The following is a 17,566-nucleotide window of genomic DNA, read 5'->3' as shown; positions in this document are numbered from 1 at the left end:
GGTTAGCCTTGGCTTGCAACCGGCTAACTTAGAGTAGTAGCAAGTATCACAAAAAGAGAGCAGAAAGTTTTAAGTGAGTGAGAGAGAGAGAGTTTTTTGAACCAAGAGTGTCCGTGTTGTGTTAATGAAAGAGTGAGTATATATAGTTTGAAAGCAGGTAGCAAATAAGGTAAGAATCTAAGTTCATCAGTAATTATGGAACTCAGAATCAATTAGAGCAAAATCAAGGTAAGTACTCCCTTTAATTGAGGGGTCAACTTCAAACGGTAATAAACATGTGGCAAATAAGGAAGGAAATCGTATAAGGCTGAGCATAACAAATAAGGAAATATTTTCTACATGGTAAAAATACACAACATGTAATAGAGGCTAGGTTCAGCATATTTCAATCAAGGAAAGGACTTAAGAAATCAATTAGTAGCATAATAAGGTCAAAAAATATTCTACAAGGTTAAAAATCAGTAGAGATATCATGCAAAATTAGTGAAAGATCAATCACAAAGACTCGAGGATCCAAAAGTAGAAAATAGTACTGATTTAGCACAAACTATAAGAACAAGCACATAGTAAGCAAAAACCAGAACTCTAAGAGGTCGAGTAGGACAAAATTCGTATATAAATTAGGGATTCGTGTAGAGCATAGTCTGAATTAGTAGAATAGGCATCATACAGGTAGGAGAAGTGAAGAATCAGAAACATTGGTGAACAAATAGGGTAAAATCACATAATAGGTAGGGATAGCCATAATTAGGAACCTTAACAAACAATCATAGGATAAAATCATAGAATCACAAAAACATATAGATTAACTGGACAAGTTATCAAAACAAAACTCAGAAACCCAAGATTAGAACTAAGAAATTAGGGTTTTAAACATAGGCAAGTTGAAGAAGTAGTAAAGTCAGAGAATCAGTCGAAATATGCAAGAGATAGAAGTTTAAACATAAAGAATCGGTTTAAAAGAAGTTTTAGAAGAAGTTTCGAAAACCCTAATTTGAGAAGAAGGTGAAAACACTTTGAAATCGATGATTCTTGTAAAGAGTTGCAAGGATATTGTAAACATCAAAGAAACAGATTCAAATCGTTTAAAAATCGTACAGATGTAGGAGATGTAAGCAAAAATTAGGGTTTCTAGTAGAGATGAAAGAACCTGTTTAGAAACCCAAAGATCGTGACAAATACAGTGTGATTTTGCTCGAAATTACACCGGATTAGCCAAGAACAGCCAAATAGCAAACCCTAAATACAAGTCGGCGTGGCCCAGGGCCCTTGAAGGCCTCAGAGAAGGTGAGCATGGCAATAGAGGAGCCATTGGAGGCTTAGGAGTTGAAGGGAGATCACCGGAGAAGATCGGAGAAGGAAGTCAGCGGTTGGAAGAGCTAGGGTTAGGTTGGGGGAGGGTTGAGAGAGTAGAGGAGATGAGAGAATTCAGAGGCGACGGTCTCTGAGTTATAAGCTAGGGTTAAGGGTCGTTTGGGATAAAAAAGGAAGGAACAGATAAGGGCCGTTGATCTTTTAGATCAACGGCCAGGATTTGGCGGGTTTAGGGTCTGGGTTGGGTAGTTTGGTTAGAAATTGGGCTGGGGTTGGGTTTAATTTAGGCTACAATTGAAATGTAAATCTGGCTATAATTTAAATAGCCAATTTTCCCTATATCATTTATAATAAATAATAAATAATTTCTGAAAAATAATTTTGTGTACAAAAAATGATTTAAAATAAATACTTAACATTTTAAAAATATAGTAGATCAATTTTACGCATATAAATGTATTTATACATTAAATGGGCTAATATTACAATTATATGCAATTTAGCTTTAAAAATATGAAATGCAATTATAAAAAATGCATAAAAATATTTTAACCATATTTTGGTATAAATATAGAAATTAAATGACTAAATTACCACAACAATAATTTGAGAGATAACTATTGGGAATTTTATGAATAAAAAGGAAGGAAATAAATTAATTTAAATCCTTAAAATTATGGAAAAAATTATATAAACCTTGTGCATGCTTATATATGCATATATATACTATTTTGAAGGTATTTATGCATATATAAAAAATATAGGAAAATATTGGGTATCAACACACAATAACCAAACCAAAATTATGAGGAAAAACCACAAAGAAATCCTAGAAGTTAAATTACTCAATTTATGAATTAACATGTTAAAATTTAATTATAGAATACAAGAGAGGAGCAGTTAAACAAGAGAAATGGAAACAATGGTAGAACAAACAATTCACCAGAACCCTAGTTAAGCTAAACCTATGCAAAATTGAAATGAAGTCTTAGCATGCTTTGATTAATCTAATGAACAACGTGTAAACAAACAACTAACAGTTTAAAAGAATAAAAACCCTAAAATCATACGGTTAAACATAAACAATTAAACACGAAGAGGAATCAACAAAGAAAAAAAGAAAAATAAAGAGAAGGTGGAAGAAGTTACCTATACTCGTTTTTAAACCAAACTGGACCAACTAACGAATCTTGACCAAGCTTCGAAAAGGTAAAATGAACATTGAACTAACATTAATCAATTGTTGTCAACAAGAACAATCGACTAATGAAAGTTTGGGGTTCAAATGACCAAACTATAACTAAAAACCAATAAAGGGTACAAGATTAAGGTTAGAGGATCTTAGATTTGAAATTCGAAGAAATTGCTGGGATTTTCGGAAAATTGATTGTAGTTTAGGGTTCATAGAGTGTGAGGATTGTGGGGGTGTGATTTTGGGGCCGTTTGGGTGATTTAGGGTTTTGGGGTTGAACTTTCAGATCTAAGATTTGAGCAATTTGGTAAGGGTTTGATGGAAACGGTTTGTGGATTTGGAAAGGGGAGGGAAATGAAATTATGCGGTGTTAATTTGGGGGAGTTTAGAGGTGGTCCGCCGCTATGAGGCGATTTCCGATCGGGGACCACGGCGGAGGCGACATGGATTAAAAGGCAGCTAGGGTTTCAGAAGTTAGAGACGGTTTGGACTGAATGAAAAGGTAACGGGGGGGGTCAAACCTGGTTCGGACAGTTATATACTATTTGGATGACCAGTTCCCAGCCGTTTGATTTGTGATGATCAACGACTGGGATCATTTTGGGGCAAAACAGGGTCGTTTTTAGGAGGGTGGGGACTGGACCTGGTAAGGCTGGTTTTGGGCCTGGGTTTGGGTTGATTTGGGAACGGGTTTAAGCAAACCCTTTTGTTCAATTACCCTTTTTATTTCCTTTTTTTCTTTTTCTTTAATTAAAAACCCTAAATTAATCTAAATTATAAAATTAAACTAATTATCTAATTATAATATTTATAACAATTACTTGATCCTAAATTAAAAGAGAAAAAACACTAATCTAAGAATTAAAAATAAAAAATGTAAAAATGAGCCATTTTTTGTGATTTTTATTTTTAATAAAGCAATTAATTAATTAATCCTAAAATGTGAACACAAAATCTAAATATAATGCATGATATTTTTGGTATTTTTTCCGATTTTAATAAAAGTAAACATGCGCAGAAATGCAAATAATTAGTGAAAAATCCTACAAAAATCCTATAAAAATGGCAAATAATTGGAAAGAATCTATTTTCTTTGATTTTATAGAAGTATTTCATATAGGGCAAAAATCACATGCTCACATGCCTTTCATATTATCTCTTTATCTATTCATATGGGACATGCCCCTCATCAACCCTAAAAGTACAAGTACAAAGAATATTCAATGTAATATTCTCCTAAAGATCTCATTACAAAACTAGTTATTACTATTGCTCCTGACATTTGACTTTGACCATCATTGGGTGCCCGGTTATGAAAATTGTTTACTAGTCGACCTCGATCAAATTACTTTTTATAATACCTCTTCATATTAAATCTCTTCGAGGTAGATTTTGATCCATACAATGGATTCAGTTAAACCCGATGGTAACACACTGCATTTGCCACTGCCACTATTTGTACCACTAGTAAATAAGGCTCATTGAAGAATATGCTGAACTTGAAAACCATGGTAAAGAAACTTTTTGATGGTCAACTATATTTAAGGCGAAACTATAGTGTTGGTTGCGGGTAACAGACTAACTTTTATTCAAACTCTGTATTGTATTAAGAAATTCAATAAATATGTATAAATTACTAATCTAGAACCCAATATCTTAAAAGAATTATAATCCTGAACCATAAAGTTCAATTCCTAACTCCACTATTGACTATATTCATTTTATCTAAACTACTAGTAATTATTATCGTTAGGTTGAATACTTGAATATAGACAATAAAAACAAAATCAAAAGTCTAAAAGGGGAAAGAACCATTAGTAGTATAGTACATTATCTATATTTATATTTATATCTATCTATCTATCTATCTATCTATCTATCTATCTATCTATCTATCTATCTATCTATATCTATATTATATTAAAAGTAGGAAAACCTTAACTAAAAAGTTGAATTACATAATTGCCCTTCTAATTAAATCAAATATCATATTAAAGTAAAAATTTATTAAATTTGTATGAAGAGATGCAACCTTTCATAGTTAATAGTTACTGATGTTCAACGGTTACTGCTTTATTGAGCCTAAAGGAGGGAAAGACACAATTGTTCATTTTATATTTCCTTTCTATATGTGTCAAGGAGTGTATTGTGGCATATCTTTCCACGAGGGACACATTGCTATCAAAAGGTTTGTCAATTGATGATTGCTGCCTTTGTAGATCATCTTCTCGTACAAAGGAGTCTACATAATGCATTTCGAAGATGAGAAATAGAAATCCACTCAAACCTTGTCAATGGAAGGAACATTATGAAAAGCATTGACCGCAATCAAACGGGCAGTTTTTGACGATATATAAATTTTTGGGATGAGACTCAATAAAAATCGGGTTCTATTATTTTAACTTTACTTTATTATTTAATTATGAATTCCTACCTTTTGTGATTTGTTAGTTTTATTTTTTAAAATATTAGGATAGATGATATATTTATGATGATCTTAAAATACATGCTAAATTAATTATTTTATATTTTTTTAGTTGTTATTGCACGGACAAAAAGCATGGCGTATGTATATATATGTTGCATAATTACATGCATGGAATCATGTGAAATTCATTTCGAAAATTGTGGGATGATATATTTAATTATAAAATAACATTAACTCTTAACAATATCTAAGTGTAAAGAGTATTTACTCTCATGATCTCAAATTGGTGCAAAGATTGTTTATTCTCAAAGTAATTTTGTAGTATAAATATTTTATAGTATAACTATCCTATTTCATTGTACGTTGTCTCTTAATTGAAACTATTAATAATAAAAGAGTTGGCAGTATGGATGGTCTAATCTTCTTAGAGTGAAATTTTATTACTTTTGTATTTCATAGAAGTAGAATAGAAGATAAAATTATTGTGAAAGAATAAAAGTAGGATATGAGAAACTTTTGTGGTCGTAATATTTTTTAAGATAACCAAAGTAGTGTAGTAGAATTATATATTATAATGAGTAAAACATGTAATGTTAAAATTCAACGTTAAAATTATGGGATCTTCAATGCATTGTTTTCATTCTTTTTTTCCAAAAGAATAGAATATTCTAATTATTTACAGTACATTCTTTCCCATATAATCTTATTTATGACCATTACAATTACCAAATCTTATTGCGATAAATTTAGCTTAAGTCAATGGTTTGTTTGCAAGAAAGTTTAATTATTTGAAGTGAACTCTCAAAGTTTGGTATTTGTTCAGTACAAACTTTCATTTGCAAATTGTTATTCTTTTCACTACAGATTTAATATTGCATCCAATATAAATTTATGTTCTCTTTCTAATAGGCTACTTGAATTACTCGGTCACGCAATAGGCTACTATGTCAAATTATTTTAATTTATTATCTATTTCAAAAAATAATGTTGATCACGGTAGAAAGTAGAAAATCTATCTTATATATCATTACTATTATACTTATTTTGCTTTATCTACCTAACCATATCATATTCAGTCAAAATGGTAAGCGAATTAAAATTAACAAAATAATGTGTACCTATTAACAGTTTTCTTTTGACCGAGTGATAAAAGTATTAGCAATTCGAAGAGGTTCAGTAAAGCTAAATAAAAATCTCCGACACAGAAGTGTTTCGGTACTATAATATTAATCGACGAAGAGGTAATACAATTTTAAATTTTTATTATAATTTTTACTTATTCATATTGCCTTTGTTAATGATATCATTTGTTGGTTAAGTCTTTAATAGTGGAGAAATATCTAAGCAACCCCTTTCAATACTCATGTGAAAAAGTGAAAGGACTTCTTCAAACCAAATAAGAGCTAATATAGTAGTAATGATTAATTAAATCGTGTCAACCCTAATAACACTTCAGTGCACAAAAAACTTGAAATAAGTTTTACAAACAACACCATAGTAAAGCAATCAGTCGATGACATTTCCACCCAAAAATATTTCAAATAATTTTGTATCCTTGGAAAAGGCGGCAAAATTTAGTGAGGACACTCTATTTGGTAATTCTTTATAGTAATTTATGAATTATATTTTACATAATTAATTGATACTTATGACTATTTTTTCAATCTCATAAATTTTAGATGTAATTTTTATTTTATTAACACACAAACCACTTATTGAAGAAGGATAGACTTGGAGAAAGAGTGCATATAAAAGGTAAACTGAAATTACACGCATAAAAAATAGTTACACGCATGAAAAATATTTTGGTTTACTATATAAAATTATCACTTAGTTGAAACTAGTTAGTTTTAAAAACGTCGGGGACTTGTTTGTTTAATTTTAAAGGTTGACTAAAAACAGAACAGTTGAGATTTGAGAACGGACAAAGGCAACCGTGGACAGACGAAATATCAGGAACCCAATCCCAGAAGAAAGGACGACTGTTTACCTCAATCAAACCAAAGATCCTCTACAACTACGCCCCGTCTTCCAATTTTCGAATCTCATAATTATTGCGCTTTCCCTCCCTAGATTTCCTCAATCTCAATCTTCCCATGTAACCCATTGCTGTATCATACGGTACCTCCCTCATTTATTTAATACCCCATACCCCACAAATAAATAAATTAATTAATAACAATCACCGTGTAAAAGAAATCGGCGATTAATTTCTGGTTTTAGGTTGAATATCGTCGATGAAACGGCACTGGGTGATCCTGGTCTGTGTTTTACTGTTATTTTTTGGCTTTACGGGCTTGGCAAGTGAGTTATTGAGCTTGCCGAGTAGTTCAATTGAGGGAATTTCCGATGGAGTTACGATAGCTCCGGCGAGGAGGAATCTGTTGTCAGAGTTAAGGTTAGTTTCTGTTCTTGCTGTTTTGAGAATTTCATGTTCTGCTCATTTGGATTTACTGCTGGTATGGTGTGGTAATTTTTTTAGTAAATTGTGCAAAGATATAGGAATTCTTGGAGCTTCTGTAGAAAATTCTTTGCTACTCCATCTGTTTATTTTATTAAAATTTAGAAATGACACAAGATTTCAGCTTTATTATTGCTTCTGGAGGATCTTTTCATGTTTTAATTTCATTTTCTACTGATGCATAGTTTGGTATTTTGGTTCAAATTATCCCTTCAATTGCTTTTTACATGTTTTCTTATGCTTCTGGAGAGTAAAAGAATTGGATTATCGTTAAATATGCTCCCAATTCTACTTAGGGTGTGTTTGGTATGAAGGAAATGTTTTTCTGGAAAATAAGTGGTTTTCTTATTTATTTCCGGTGTTTGGTAAGTAAGCAGAAAATATTGTCCCAAAAGCATTTATGTATAATATACTACAAACAATATGAGGGTGGCGAAGGGTAGGGGGTCAGAGTGGGGGGAGCTTGTTTGCAGGGGGTTTGGGGGAGGTGGGCGGCGGAGGGGCGGTAGTTGTTAGGGGGTGGAGCGATTAGTCGGGGGTGGGGTGTTGGGGGTGGGAAGGACACAGTTAGCGTGAAATCCCACTTATGGAACTTGTTTTCCTTACTCCCATCAGGTGGCTTCCATGATTTTAAGGAACTTGTTTTCCAGAACATTTTGACCAACCAAACATGAGAAATTTGGAAAACATTTCCAACTCCATAACAATCACACTCTTGTATAGAACTTGTTTTGCCTAATTTTGGCATCACACCAGCTAACCCATATTTCAGTCAGGCTTTGTCCTTAGTTTGTGTTTTATTCAAACAGATATGTTATTCTAGTTTCCTTATACATCCGAACTAGAAGAGTAAAGAGTTTTATGCTCCTTTTTTTGGCCATCAGGAAAATGGATGCTTGTTCATCCCGACTTTCTTTCGTTTCCATTACTCTATGTTCGAGAACCATGCCAACTACAACTGTAACAATTTCAGGATGTCTGGTCTTGAAATTACAACATACTCTTGGAGGAGATCAGTTTCTATAAAAGCAGAATCCTACTATTTGGTTATTAGTTTATGTCTTCCCCTGTAAATTACAATCTAATATGTGGAAAATGGTGCTTTTAATGAGCGATGGGATAGTATCTATTGAGAATAAGTTATTATGGATCATATGTTTTGCTACGTATAATGCTTGATGCATATTTGACTTCTCGAAAAACGAACAGGATCTAGGAGAAAAGAACACTGACATTTCTGCTTACTTCTTTAACCCAGAAACATTCTAGTTGATCTCTTTTAAGGTAAATCAACTTAATTTCTGCAAACTGGATCCATGAGCTGTAAACTAAATTCTCTTTGGAAATAATAAACTAAAATCCTTTTTATTTTTTGTTCCTTTTTGCCTTTCTATGTTCACTTTGTGTCATGCTGGTAATTTTATATATCTGTAGTGTGCTTTCTGATTCATTAATTTTTTATTTATTTTCTGCGTTGCTACAATTTCCTGAACCAGGAAACCTGAGACAGCACTGGTTGCTGAACTGGATGGTACTGTTCATTTACGGGAGGTTAAAACTGAGAAAACACTCTGGTCATTCAGATCTGGCCCATCAATCTACTCTTCATATCAGGCTCCTATAAACTATAATGACAACAGGGAGGCATCATCTGATATAGGAAGTGGTTATTTCATTGACTGCCGTGGGGATGATTGGGAATTGTATGCACACAACAGGCTTGGCAAATTGGTATACGAGTCTTTTCATTATTCTACATGGATTACTCTTGCAATTTTGGTGCTATATAACAAGAGATGATATCCACTTAACATTGAATGATAATGAGACATGATGCATCAATTAATGTAGTACTACCTCCGGTCCATTTTCAATGTCGTTTTAGCCAAACAAAATTTGGTCCGAAATAAGTGTTGCTTTAGGAAACCAAGAAGGCATTAACTTCTTTTCCAAATCTATCCTTGTTAAATGATCTATAAAAGTTTCTAAAACGTTGAACAGTTATTATTCATTTTGGGGAGAGAAAGATGGTAATTTAGTCAAATAACCCTTAATGGTCTTCTTAGTGAGTGTGCCAAAACCTTAATGATAATTAAAATGGACCGGAGGTACTATTAACAACTAGACCTTGATCTAGACTAACAAAGTGAAATGTACATTTCCTTAGTTTGAAACGTATTCTAAACTCCCCTTTTTATCATCATGAAGGTGTTAATTTTGAGCATAATTTGACCAATATACCCTCATATCTACATATTGGTTGATTGAGGACAATTTTGGAATTGATTTAGCTACCTAAAAAGTGTATAAAAGAAATATATGTGTGAAAAAGGAAGGAAAAAAGAAGAAAAGGAATGGCGACTGAGGGGCTGGTATTTGTGTAGTAGATGCTCAACAAATGGCTTTCATCAAAGGAAGACAAGTAATAGATGTAGTGTTGATTGTCAAAATCACGTGCTCACATTGATTGCTAATGAAGTTGTGGATTCAAGAATCAAAAAGAAAGAACTCAGAATCCTATGCAAACTAGATATTGAGAAGGCTTATGATCATGTCAACTGGAGCTTTCTACTGAAATTGTTAGAACAAATGGGTTTTGGGCAGAAATGGATCAGTTGGATGAAATTTTGCATATCTACTGTTAATTTCTCCATTCTCATAAATGGATCTCGTGAAGATTTCTTCCATGCACACAGAGGTCTAAGACAAGGTGATCCTTTATCTCCCTTTCTATTCATTATAGCCATGGAAGGATTGAACAACATGATTAAAACGGCTAAAGTCAGTGGATGGGTTAAAGGTTTTGAGGTAAACAGGAGTGGGGCAAACAATCTAGAGATCACACATCTCCAATATGCTGATGATACTCTAGTCTTCTGTGACGCTCAAAAGGAACAACTTAGATTCCTAAGGATCATTTTGGTCTTATTTGAGGGAGTTTCAGGATTACACATCAACTGGAGAAAGAGCAATATTTTCCCCATTAATGAAGTTAACAACATGGAGCAACTGACACAGATATTGGGAGGAGAAGTTGGGTCCCTACGAACTGTTTACCTTGGGATGCCTCTTGGTGCAAGATCCAAATCAAAAGAGATCTGGAATTCAGTCATAGAAAAGTGTGAGAAGAAGTTGTCAAGATGGAAATCGCAATATCTATCATTGGGGGGCAGGCTAGTTCTAATCAACTCAGTATTAGACTCACTTCCTACTTATATGATGTCATTGTTCCCAATTCCAGCTGGCATTTTACAGAGATTGGACAAAGTACGAAGATCATTCCTTTGGCAAGGTAATAAGGAGAAAAAGGTCTTCCATTTAGTTAAATGGAAGACACTCACAATGGCTAAAAAACAAGGTGGTTTAGGAATAAGGAATTTGAAGAATCAAAGCAAGACTCTTAGAATGAAATGGTTATGGAAGTACTCTCAAGAACCCCAATCTTTATGGGGCAAAATGATCAAAGCTAAGTATGGTGAGGAAAACAACTGGGTATCAAAAAATGTCAGAACATCATATGGAGTAAGTGTGTGGAAATCCATAAGAGAACTTTGCCCTATAATGAAGAACCACTCCTCCATAAGAGTGAACAACGGAAGGAACACATCATTCTGGAATGAACTGGTTAGGACACGGAAGCTTAAAGGAAAGATACCCCGATATGTTTGGTTTAGCACAAAACCAGCATAGGACAGTAGCTGATATGAGGAGTCATCAAGGTTGGGAAATCGCTCTCAGAAGACAGTTGAATGACTGGGAGATAACAAGATTAGCTGACCTTTACAAAGAGCTGGAAACATTTAAAGGATTACAGGAAGGGTTTGATTCACTTTGGTGGCAGAGGCACAACAGAGGGGTTTACCGGGTGAAGGATGCATATAAGATTTTGAATCATAATAGTCAACAGGTAGACCCATGGCCTTGGAAACATATATGGAAAACAAAGATTCCATACAAGGTAGCATGCTTCACTTGGCTACTAGCAAAGGAGGCGGTATTAACCCAGGATAATCTCATAAAAGGGGAATTTCTCTGTGTTCAAGATGTTTTCTATGTGGGAAAATGCTGAAACTGTCACCCATTTATTTCTATATTGCAAGATTACAGACCAACTATGGAAAATCTTTATTAGTCTTAGGGGTATTTCATGGTCAATGCCATACAAGCTTAAAGATGTTCTTTATAGTTGGGAAGAAGCTGGAGCTGAAGCAACTAGTAGAGATAGATGGAGGACTGTCCCGGCTTGTATCTGGTGGACAGTTTGGAGGGAAAGGAACGCTAGATGTTTTGAAGATAGAAGCAATCCAGTGCAGAAGATCAAACTCAATTGTATTCTTCTTTTTTGTTTTTGGTGTAAACAGATTTACACAGAAGATACATTGACAATCATAGACATACTAGGATCTTGCTAGGTCTCAAATCAGAACATCTACTAATCCTCTTCATGTAAATTTGGTTTTCAGTGCAACCTATGTACTGATGTTTTTAATATATACAATAGTTACCAATTCTAAAAAAAAAAGGTGCAATAGAGTACGGCGACAAGCCGACAACCGAGGAGTTGAGTTGAGAGCAAAAAGAAAATTACACTTGACGAGGGGAGGGTTTGAGGTGTGTGACGGGAGGGGCAGTGGGAGATAAGGTACGTTGGAGGTACTTATTATTAGAGAAATGCGAAATTTATTCAGCTTGCTGACTAAGATTCACTTTTATAACGACAAGCATGTTTGGAAGTAAGAGACTGACATCTTGAAATCCTTCCTGTACTTCCTATTCATCCGCCTATAGTGTCTAATTTATTGCTCCATATTTTTGTACAGAAACTTATGAAGAATATTGACGAGTATATTAGTTCAACTCCACAAATAGCTGAGGATGGCGGGATTGTTCTGGGATCTAAAAGAACTACTGCATTTCTGGTTGATGCTAAGACTGGCCGCCTGATTTATACATATAGGATGCCTGACTCTCCAGCAACTAACAACAATGACATTACTTTTCATCATAATGGCACCATTGATGAAGAGAGTCTGCCCACATACACGCTTTACATCACCAGAACAGACTATGCATTGACATCTTTTATTCCAAACTCAGACCAAGTGTTGTGGAACATGACTGTTGCTGAAATAGGGGCTGCTTCTCTTTGCAAAGACATCGAGGATCCATTTAGTGGGGATATTCTGGATTCTGACAGATCTGAACCTGACGTACATTTCGATATGCCATTGCCATGTCAGTCAAGGGCCCTTATCCACAGACGTCGAAGTCAGCAGGAGAAGATGCTCCCGGGTGCTCATCGTCCGGAGCTCCCCTCATCAGAGACAAATGTTGATAATGCAGCTAATGCAGACACCTCCTATTTGGAATATGTTATAAAAAGAACTGTGTTTGGCATATTGGTGGTGTTCATACTTTTAATCATCAAAAAGAAAAATTCAGAAGATGTTAAAACCCAATTTAAAGAAGGAATAACCAAGTCTTCTGAAAGATTGAGCACGCCAGTTCGCAATATTTTAGCCACTCTTGTGGGAGCTTTAACACGCAATCGTGATTCAGTGGCTGAAGTCAAGTTGGTCAGACAGCCCGGCAACTCACATTCACCAAATGTACCTTCAAAAAGGAAAAAGTCTCGGAAGTCTGGAAAGAATGGGAGCAATGGTGAGAAAAGTGATAAAGGCCCCTCATCTGATGGTGGACTTCAGTATGCAGATGTGGATGCTGATAATAAACTGTTGCTTAACCTTATTCAACCAAGTATATATGGCAAAGGTGGGCGCACTATCGGTAAGTTGTTTGTCTCCAGTACAGAGATTGCTAAAGGGAGCAATGGTACAGTTGTCCTTGAAGGAATTTATGATGGTCGTGCAGTTGCTGTGAAAAGGCTTGTCCGGGCACATCATGATATTGCCTTCAAAGAAATAAAGAATCTTATTGCATCTGATCGACATCCAAATATTGTTCGGTGGTATGGTGTGGAACAAGACCAAGATTTTGTTTATCTTGCATTGGAACGCTGCATTTGCAGCTTGAGTGACCTTATTCAGATTTATGCCGACACTACAGTAAATGCACGTCTTAATCAGAACTTGGATGCAGAATCTACAAAGCGTAGAATTCATTTGGATTATTTGAAGGGTATTATGTTGGATACTGAGTTAAGGAAAGAAAATGGTTTTCCTTCCCCTTTGTTGCTCAAATTGATGAGGTTCGTGGAATTATTTCATAATGAATTTGATTTTGTGCCTCTAATTCGTGGTATACGGTGGGTTACTCTGCAACCCGTTAGATGGTGACTTGAAGAAAGGATGATACTTCACAAGGAAGGGTGCTCTTTTTATTCTTTCCTTTTTCTGTGTTTGCCTGTTTTGCATAGCACTCGTGCACAGAGGAGAGAGGGAGGGAGGGAGGTGATATTATACATCATAAATTCATTCTTGGCATATTGTTCTATGATGCTCTTTTAGTAACGTTTTTACATATCACATGTTTTCATAGTGATTAATTTATGTGGCATCATTTCAGGTCTTCTTCGCCTGGTTAACTCCAAAAGATCATTTGCTTCCTATGCGACTTGACATCAGGTCTTTAGAAGTCCTTTATTTAGGGGAAGAACTAGGTGAACTTCACTTTGTTCAACTCTTGCTTATCCCGCCCACAGCGGGATAGAGCGTGGGCGGTATAGAGCAAAACACTTTGACGAGAAAATTCTCATTCTTCTGACTCATAATTTCTTGAGATAATGGCTTTATAATTAGCCTTAGCACTTTGCTCTTCATGGTTTTTAGGGTTTGGTGCTTTTCCATCCGTGCTTTCTCATCTGTGTTCTCTTACAGTTTTACTATTTTCTGCCTTCGGTATAATAGGTTATCTGCTACAAGATTTACCCCCTCTCTGCAGTGGGGAAAAGAAGGGGCCTGTATGACTGCTCCGTCCTTTATCAAACCTATAAAAGTTTTCTGCATCTTGCATTTCTAGACTGTCATCTTGCAAAGGCCTAAACTGCTGTTTGGTTAATAAGCGCTTAGAAGAATTATATTTCTGTTTCCGTACATGGAAGTTGTAATCTTTGCAGCGCCTTTGAACAAAAAATTGGACCAATTTTCTTGTCTCTTTTAATTCCATATAGTTTTCTGAACTGCAATTTGACTGGGTATGGCACACTTTTGGTGTTCTGATTTTTTTCTGGAGGACAGGGATGTGGTATCTGGTCTTGTGCATCTTCATGATTTGGGGATCATTCATCGAGACCTGAAGCCCCCAAATGTTTTGATAACTAAGGAAAGATTCTTAGGTGCTAAGCTTTCTGACATGGGAATTAGCAAGCGCCTCATTGGAGATATGTCTTCATTAGGTCATCACGCGACAGGCAAGTAGTTATAAAGTAGTTTTACATTAGCTGGTAGTGCATGATAAACTTATGTTCAGTCCCACCACCATTTGTATGCTCTGTTATCAATTAACTTGCATGACATACTGAGTATTGCTATGCGTCCATGACACTTTGTTGTCGTCCTTGCTGCTTACTGGAGAAGATTGTTTGACTGACAATTGAGGTCATTCTCACACTAGGCTCTTCTTTTGGAGCCTCTGAGCTTTTAAATTTTCTACGAGCACTGCTCCTGCTTGCCTGAGCATCTTGTCTTTAACTTTTGTTGCTTAGATTTCCACTCTTTTTATTTGCGATGAATTTTGCAGGTTATGGAAGTTCAGGATGGCAAGCTCCTGAACAGCTTCTTCATGGACGTCAAACACGTGCTGTTGATATATTCAGTCTGGGGTGTGTTCTGTTTTTCTGCGTGACTGATGGTAGTCATCCCTTTGGAAGCCCTCTTGAGCGTGACATTAACATTACAAAGAGCAAAATTGATCTTTTCTTGGTGGAACATATCCCTGAAGCTGTGGATCTCTTTTCTCAATTATTAGACCCCAATGCTGAGTTGAGGTAATAAGTGAAAATGTTTCTTTTGAGTTTATATACTAAAAAGTCAAACACTTAGCGCATGTAGCAAATAATTTTGGACAGAGTCACTTATTGGCCATAGACATTCTTGTGGCCAGTTACGGCAGGAATTTCTCTTTGAATTGCATTATTACCTTCTTACTCTAATAATGTTTATGGAGATGACTATGCCCTTCTTTATCTCCCTTTATAATTGCAGCTGCTGAACGGTCATTTCAAAGTTCAGCCAGTATTTTATGCTTATTCATAAAAAATAAGAAGGCTTACAGATTATGACAATCTAGGTGTACTTTTCAAGTTTTAGCTAAATAAAACTTTCAGCTCAATTTAGTAAAGTAATGCTTGGTAAGTCCTGAACTACTTGACATTTTAAGTAGGCTGTGTAATTTTTCCTTCGTTGTTCAGAGACGCAGAAAATCTTCTTAACCACTTGGAGAGCTCAGACTTCCTCTGAAAGCTTAGATTGTTTCGAAATCTCTAAGAAACCTCCTAATTGAGTTATTTCTTGCTGTTTGGGCGAAAGAACTATTTGCTGCAATGATACGTAAACTTCACCAGAAGAGTATCTGATGGAGCAAAGAACATGCAAAAGTTTTGATCAGTAAAAGCATGTTTGTTTAATTATAGTATAGTGACTATGCTCTTATGAAATTGAGAAAAATATAGCTTTTGGATTCTCAACGTCATGTTAAACTTGAAACAGACATCGTGAGAGAGACCAAATTTAAGAGGATATATCAAGATTTCTGCATATGGTTTCAATCAATAAACAATTAACATTGTAATGGAAAAATTGACCATAGTGATCTCATGGATAAAGCGCCTGTTGTTTTAGTAGATATACTAAGTGCAATTGCCTTTGCTAAACTCTTGTTTTTTCTTTTTCTTAATTTTGTGTGTCCAAGACCGAAGGCCGTGGACGTGCTTGCTCATCCTTTCTTTTGGACATCTGAGATGCGATTGTCATTTCTTCGTGACTCAAGCGACAGGGTGGAATTCGAAGACAGGGAGACTTCTTCTGATCTCCTGAAAGCATTGGAAGGTACAGCACCAGTTGCTTTGGGTGGGAAATGGGATGAGAAGATGGAACCTCCATTCATCAACAATATTGGTCGTTACAGGCGTTATAAATTCGACAGTGTTCGTGATTTGCTGCGAGTCATGCGTAACAAGCTAAATCATTATAGAGAGCTTCCCACCGAAATTCAGGTTAGTTCTGATAAATTTATATACTCCTTGTCGTTATTCGAAGGATTGGTGTATACTTAAAATTTGGCAAGAACCCTTGGAGGATTTAATTAATGTAGATTTCAGATTGTGTTTGGTTTCCAAGTTTTTCATGATTTGATAAATGTTGAGTCTTATTTATTATTGGAGAGAAAGTAGCTGTCCTTGGAAATCTCTTAGGTCGTTCTCCAATTCCCCCCAAAAAAAAAATTGGAGAGAAAAAGAGGAAAAAAAACTAATTTCATTATAGCATTAATTTGTCAGGCGATAGTGTTCCATGAGGAATTGGTAATGGTAAATCTACCAACTCCTCTGAGTTGATTTCTCGTCTTCTTCATTTGATTACTTGAATTATTACATATATATTCGGAAAGCTTTATTACTTTAGAGTTTAGACGAATATGAAGTTCCCTCAGATTTTCAAATATTTTCCTCTGATTTAATACCTTTTTATTGGCTGACTTGCAATGTTTCTCAACATCATTTCAGGAAATTTTAGGAACTGTACCAGAAGGATTTGATGGCTATTTTAGGTGTCGGTTTCCCAAATTACTAATTGAAGTGTATAAAGTGATGTCAGATTACTGTAGAAATGAAGAATGTTTCCAGAAGTACTTCACAAGCAGTGTACTCTGACTCCTCCAAATAGCGCCTGAATCTTGTTCAATACCTGAATGTATGATGTAACATGTAATGTAGTCTATATATGTAAATATGATCAACCTATATATTCTTATTGAAGTGTATATTTATGTCGACCAACATTTCACTTCTTTCTTTCTTAATGCTCCAAGTTATTTTTCGTTGTTCAGCGATTGGACAGAATTGGTTGCTTTGTTGATGTGTTAGATGGAGATGCTTTCTTTTTCTTCTCCGCTATTTGGAAATGCTTACATAAAAAAAAAAAAAAAATAAGATCACCCCCTCCCCCCTCTTTTGGGGTCTATAACCTGAGAGCTGGGCAGTGCGGCCACGTGGATT

At 35.2% G+C, this 17,566-nt stretch overlaps 1 protein-coding gene across 1 annotated transcript; it reads left to right on the top strand.

Moving 5' to 3' along the window:
* The first annotated feature begins 6,829 nt into the window (after positions 1-6,829).
* On the top strand, positions 6,830-17,356 carry LOC107777834 (serine/threonine-protein kinase/endoribonuclease IRE1a-like). Its single transcript, XM_075250030.1, has 7 exons — positions 6,830-7,332; positions 8,892-9,126; positions 12,216-13,603; positions 14,592-14,764; positions 15,094-15,340; positions 16,264-16,567; positions 17,075-17,356. The coding sequence occupies exons 1-7, from the start codon at positions 7,172-7,174 to the stop codon at positions 17,219-17,221; spliced, it is 2,655 nt and encodes an 884-aa protein (XP_075106131.1). The 5' UTR covers positions 6,830-7,171; the 3' UTR covers positions 17,222-17,356.
* The last annotated feature ends 210 nt before the right edge of the window (positions 17,357-17,566 follow it).

This window comes from Nicotiana tabacum, chromosome 3, assembly GCF_000715075.1.
Source record: "Nicotiana tabacum cultivar K326 chromosome 3, ASM71507v2, whole genome shotgun sequence".
NCBI lineage: Eukaryota > Viridiplantae > Streptophyta > Magnoliopsida > Solanales > Solanaceae > Nicotiana > Nicotiana tabacum.
This window is presented reverse-complemented; position numbering and strand designations above follow the sequence as displayed.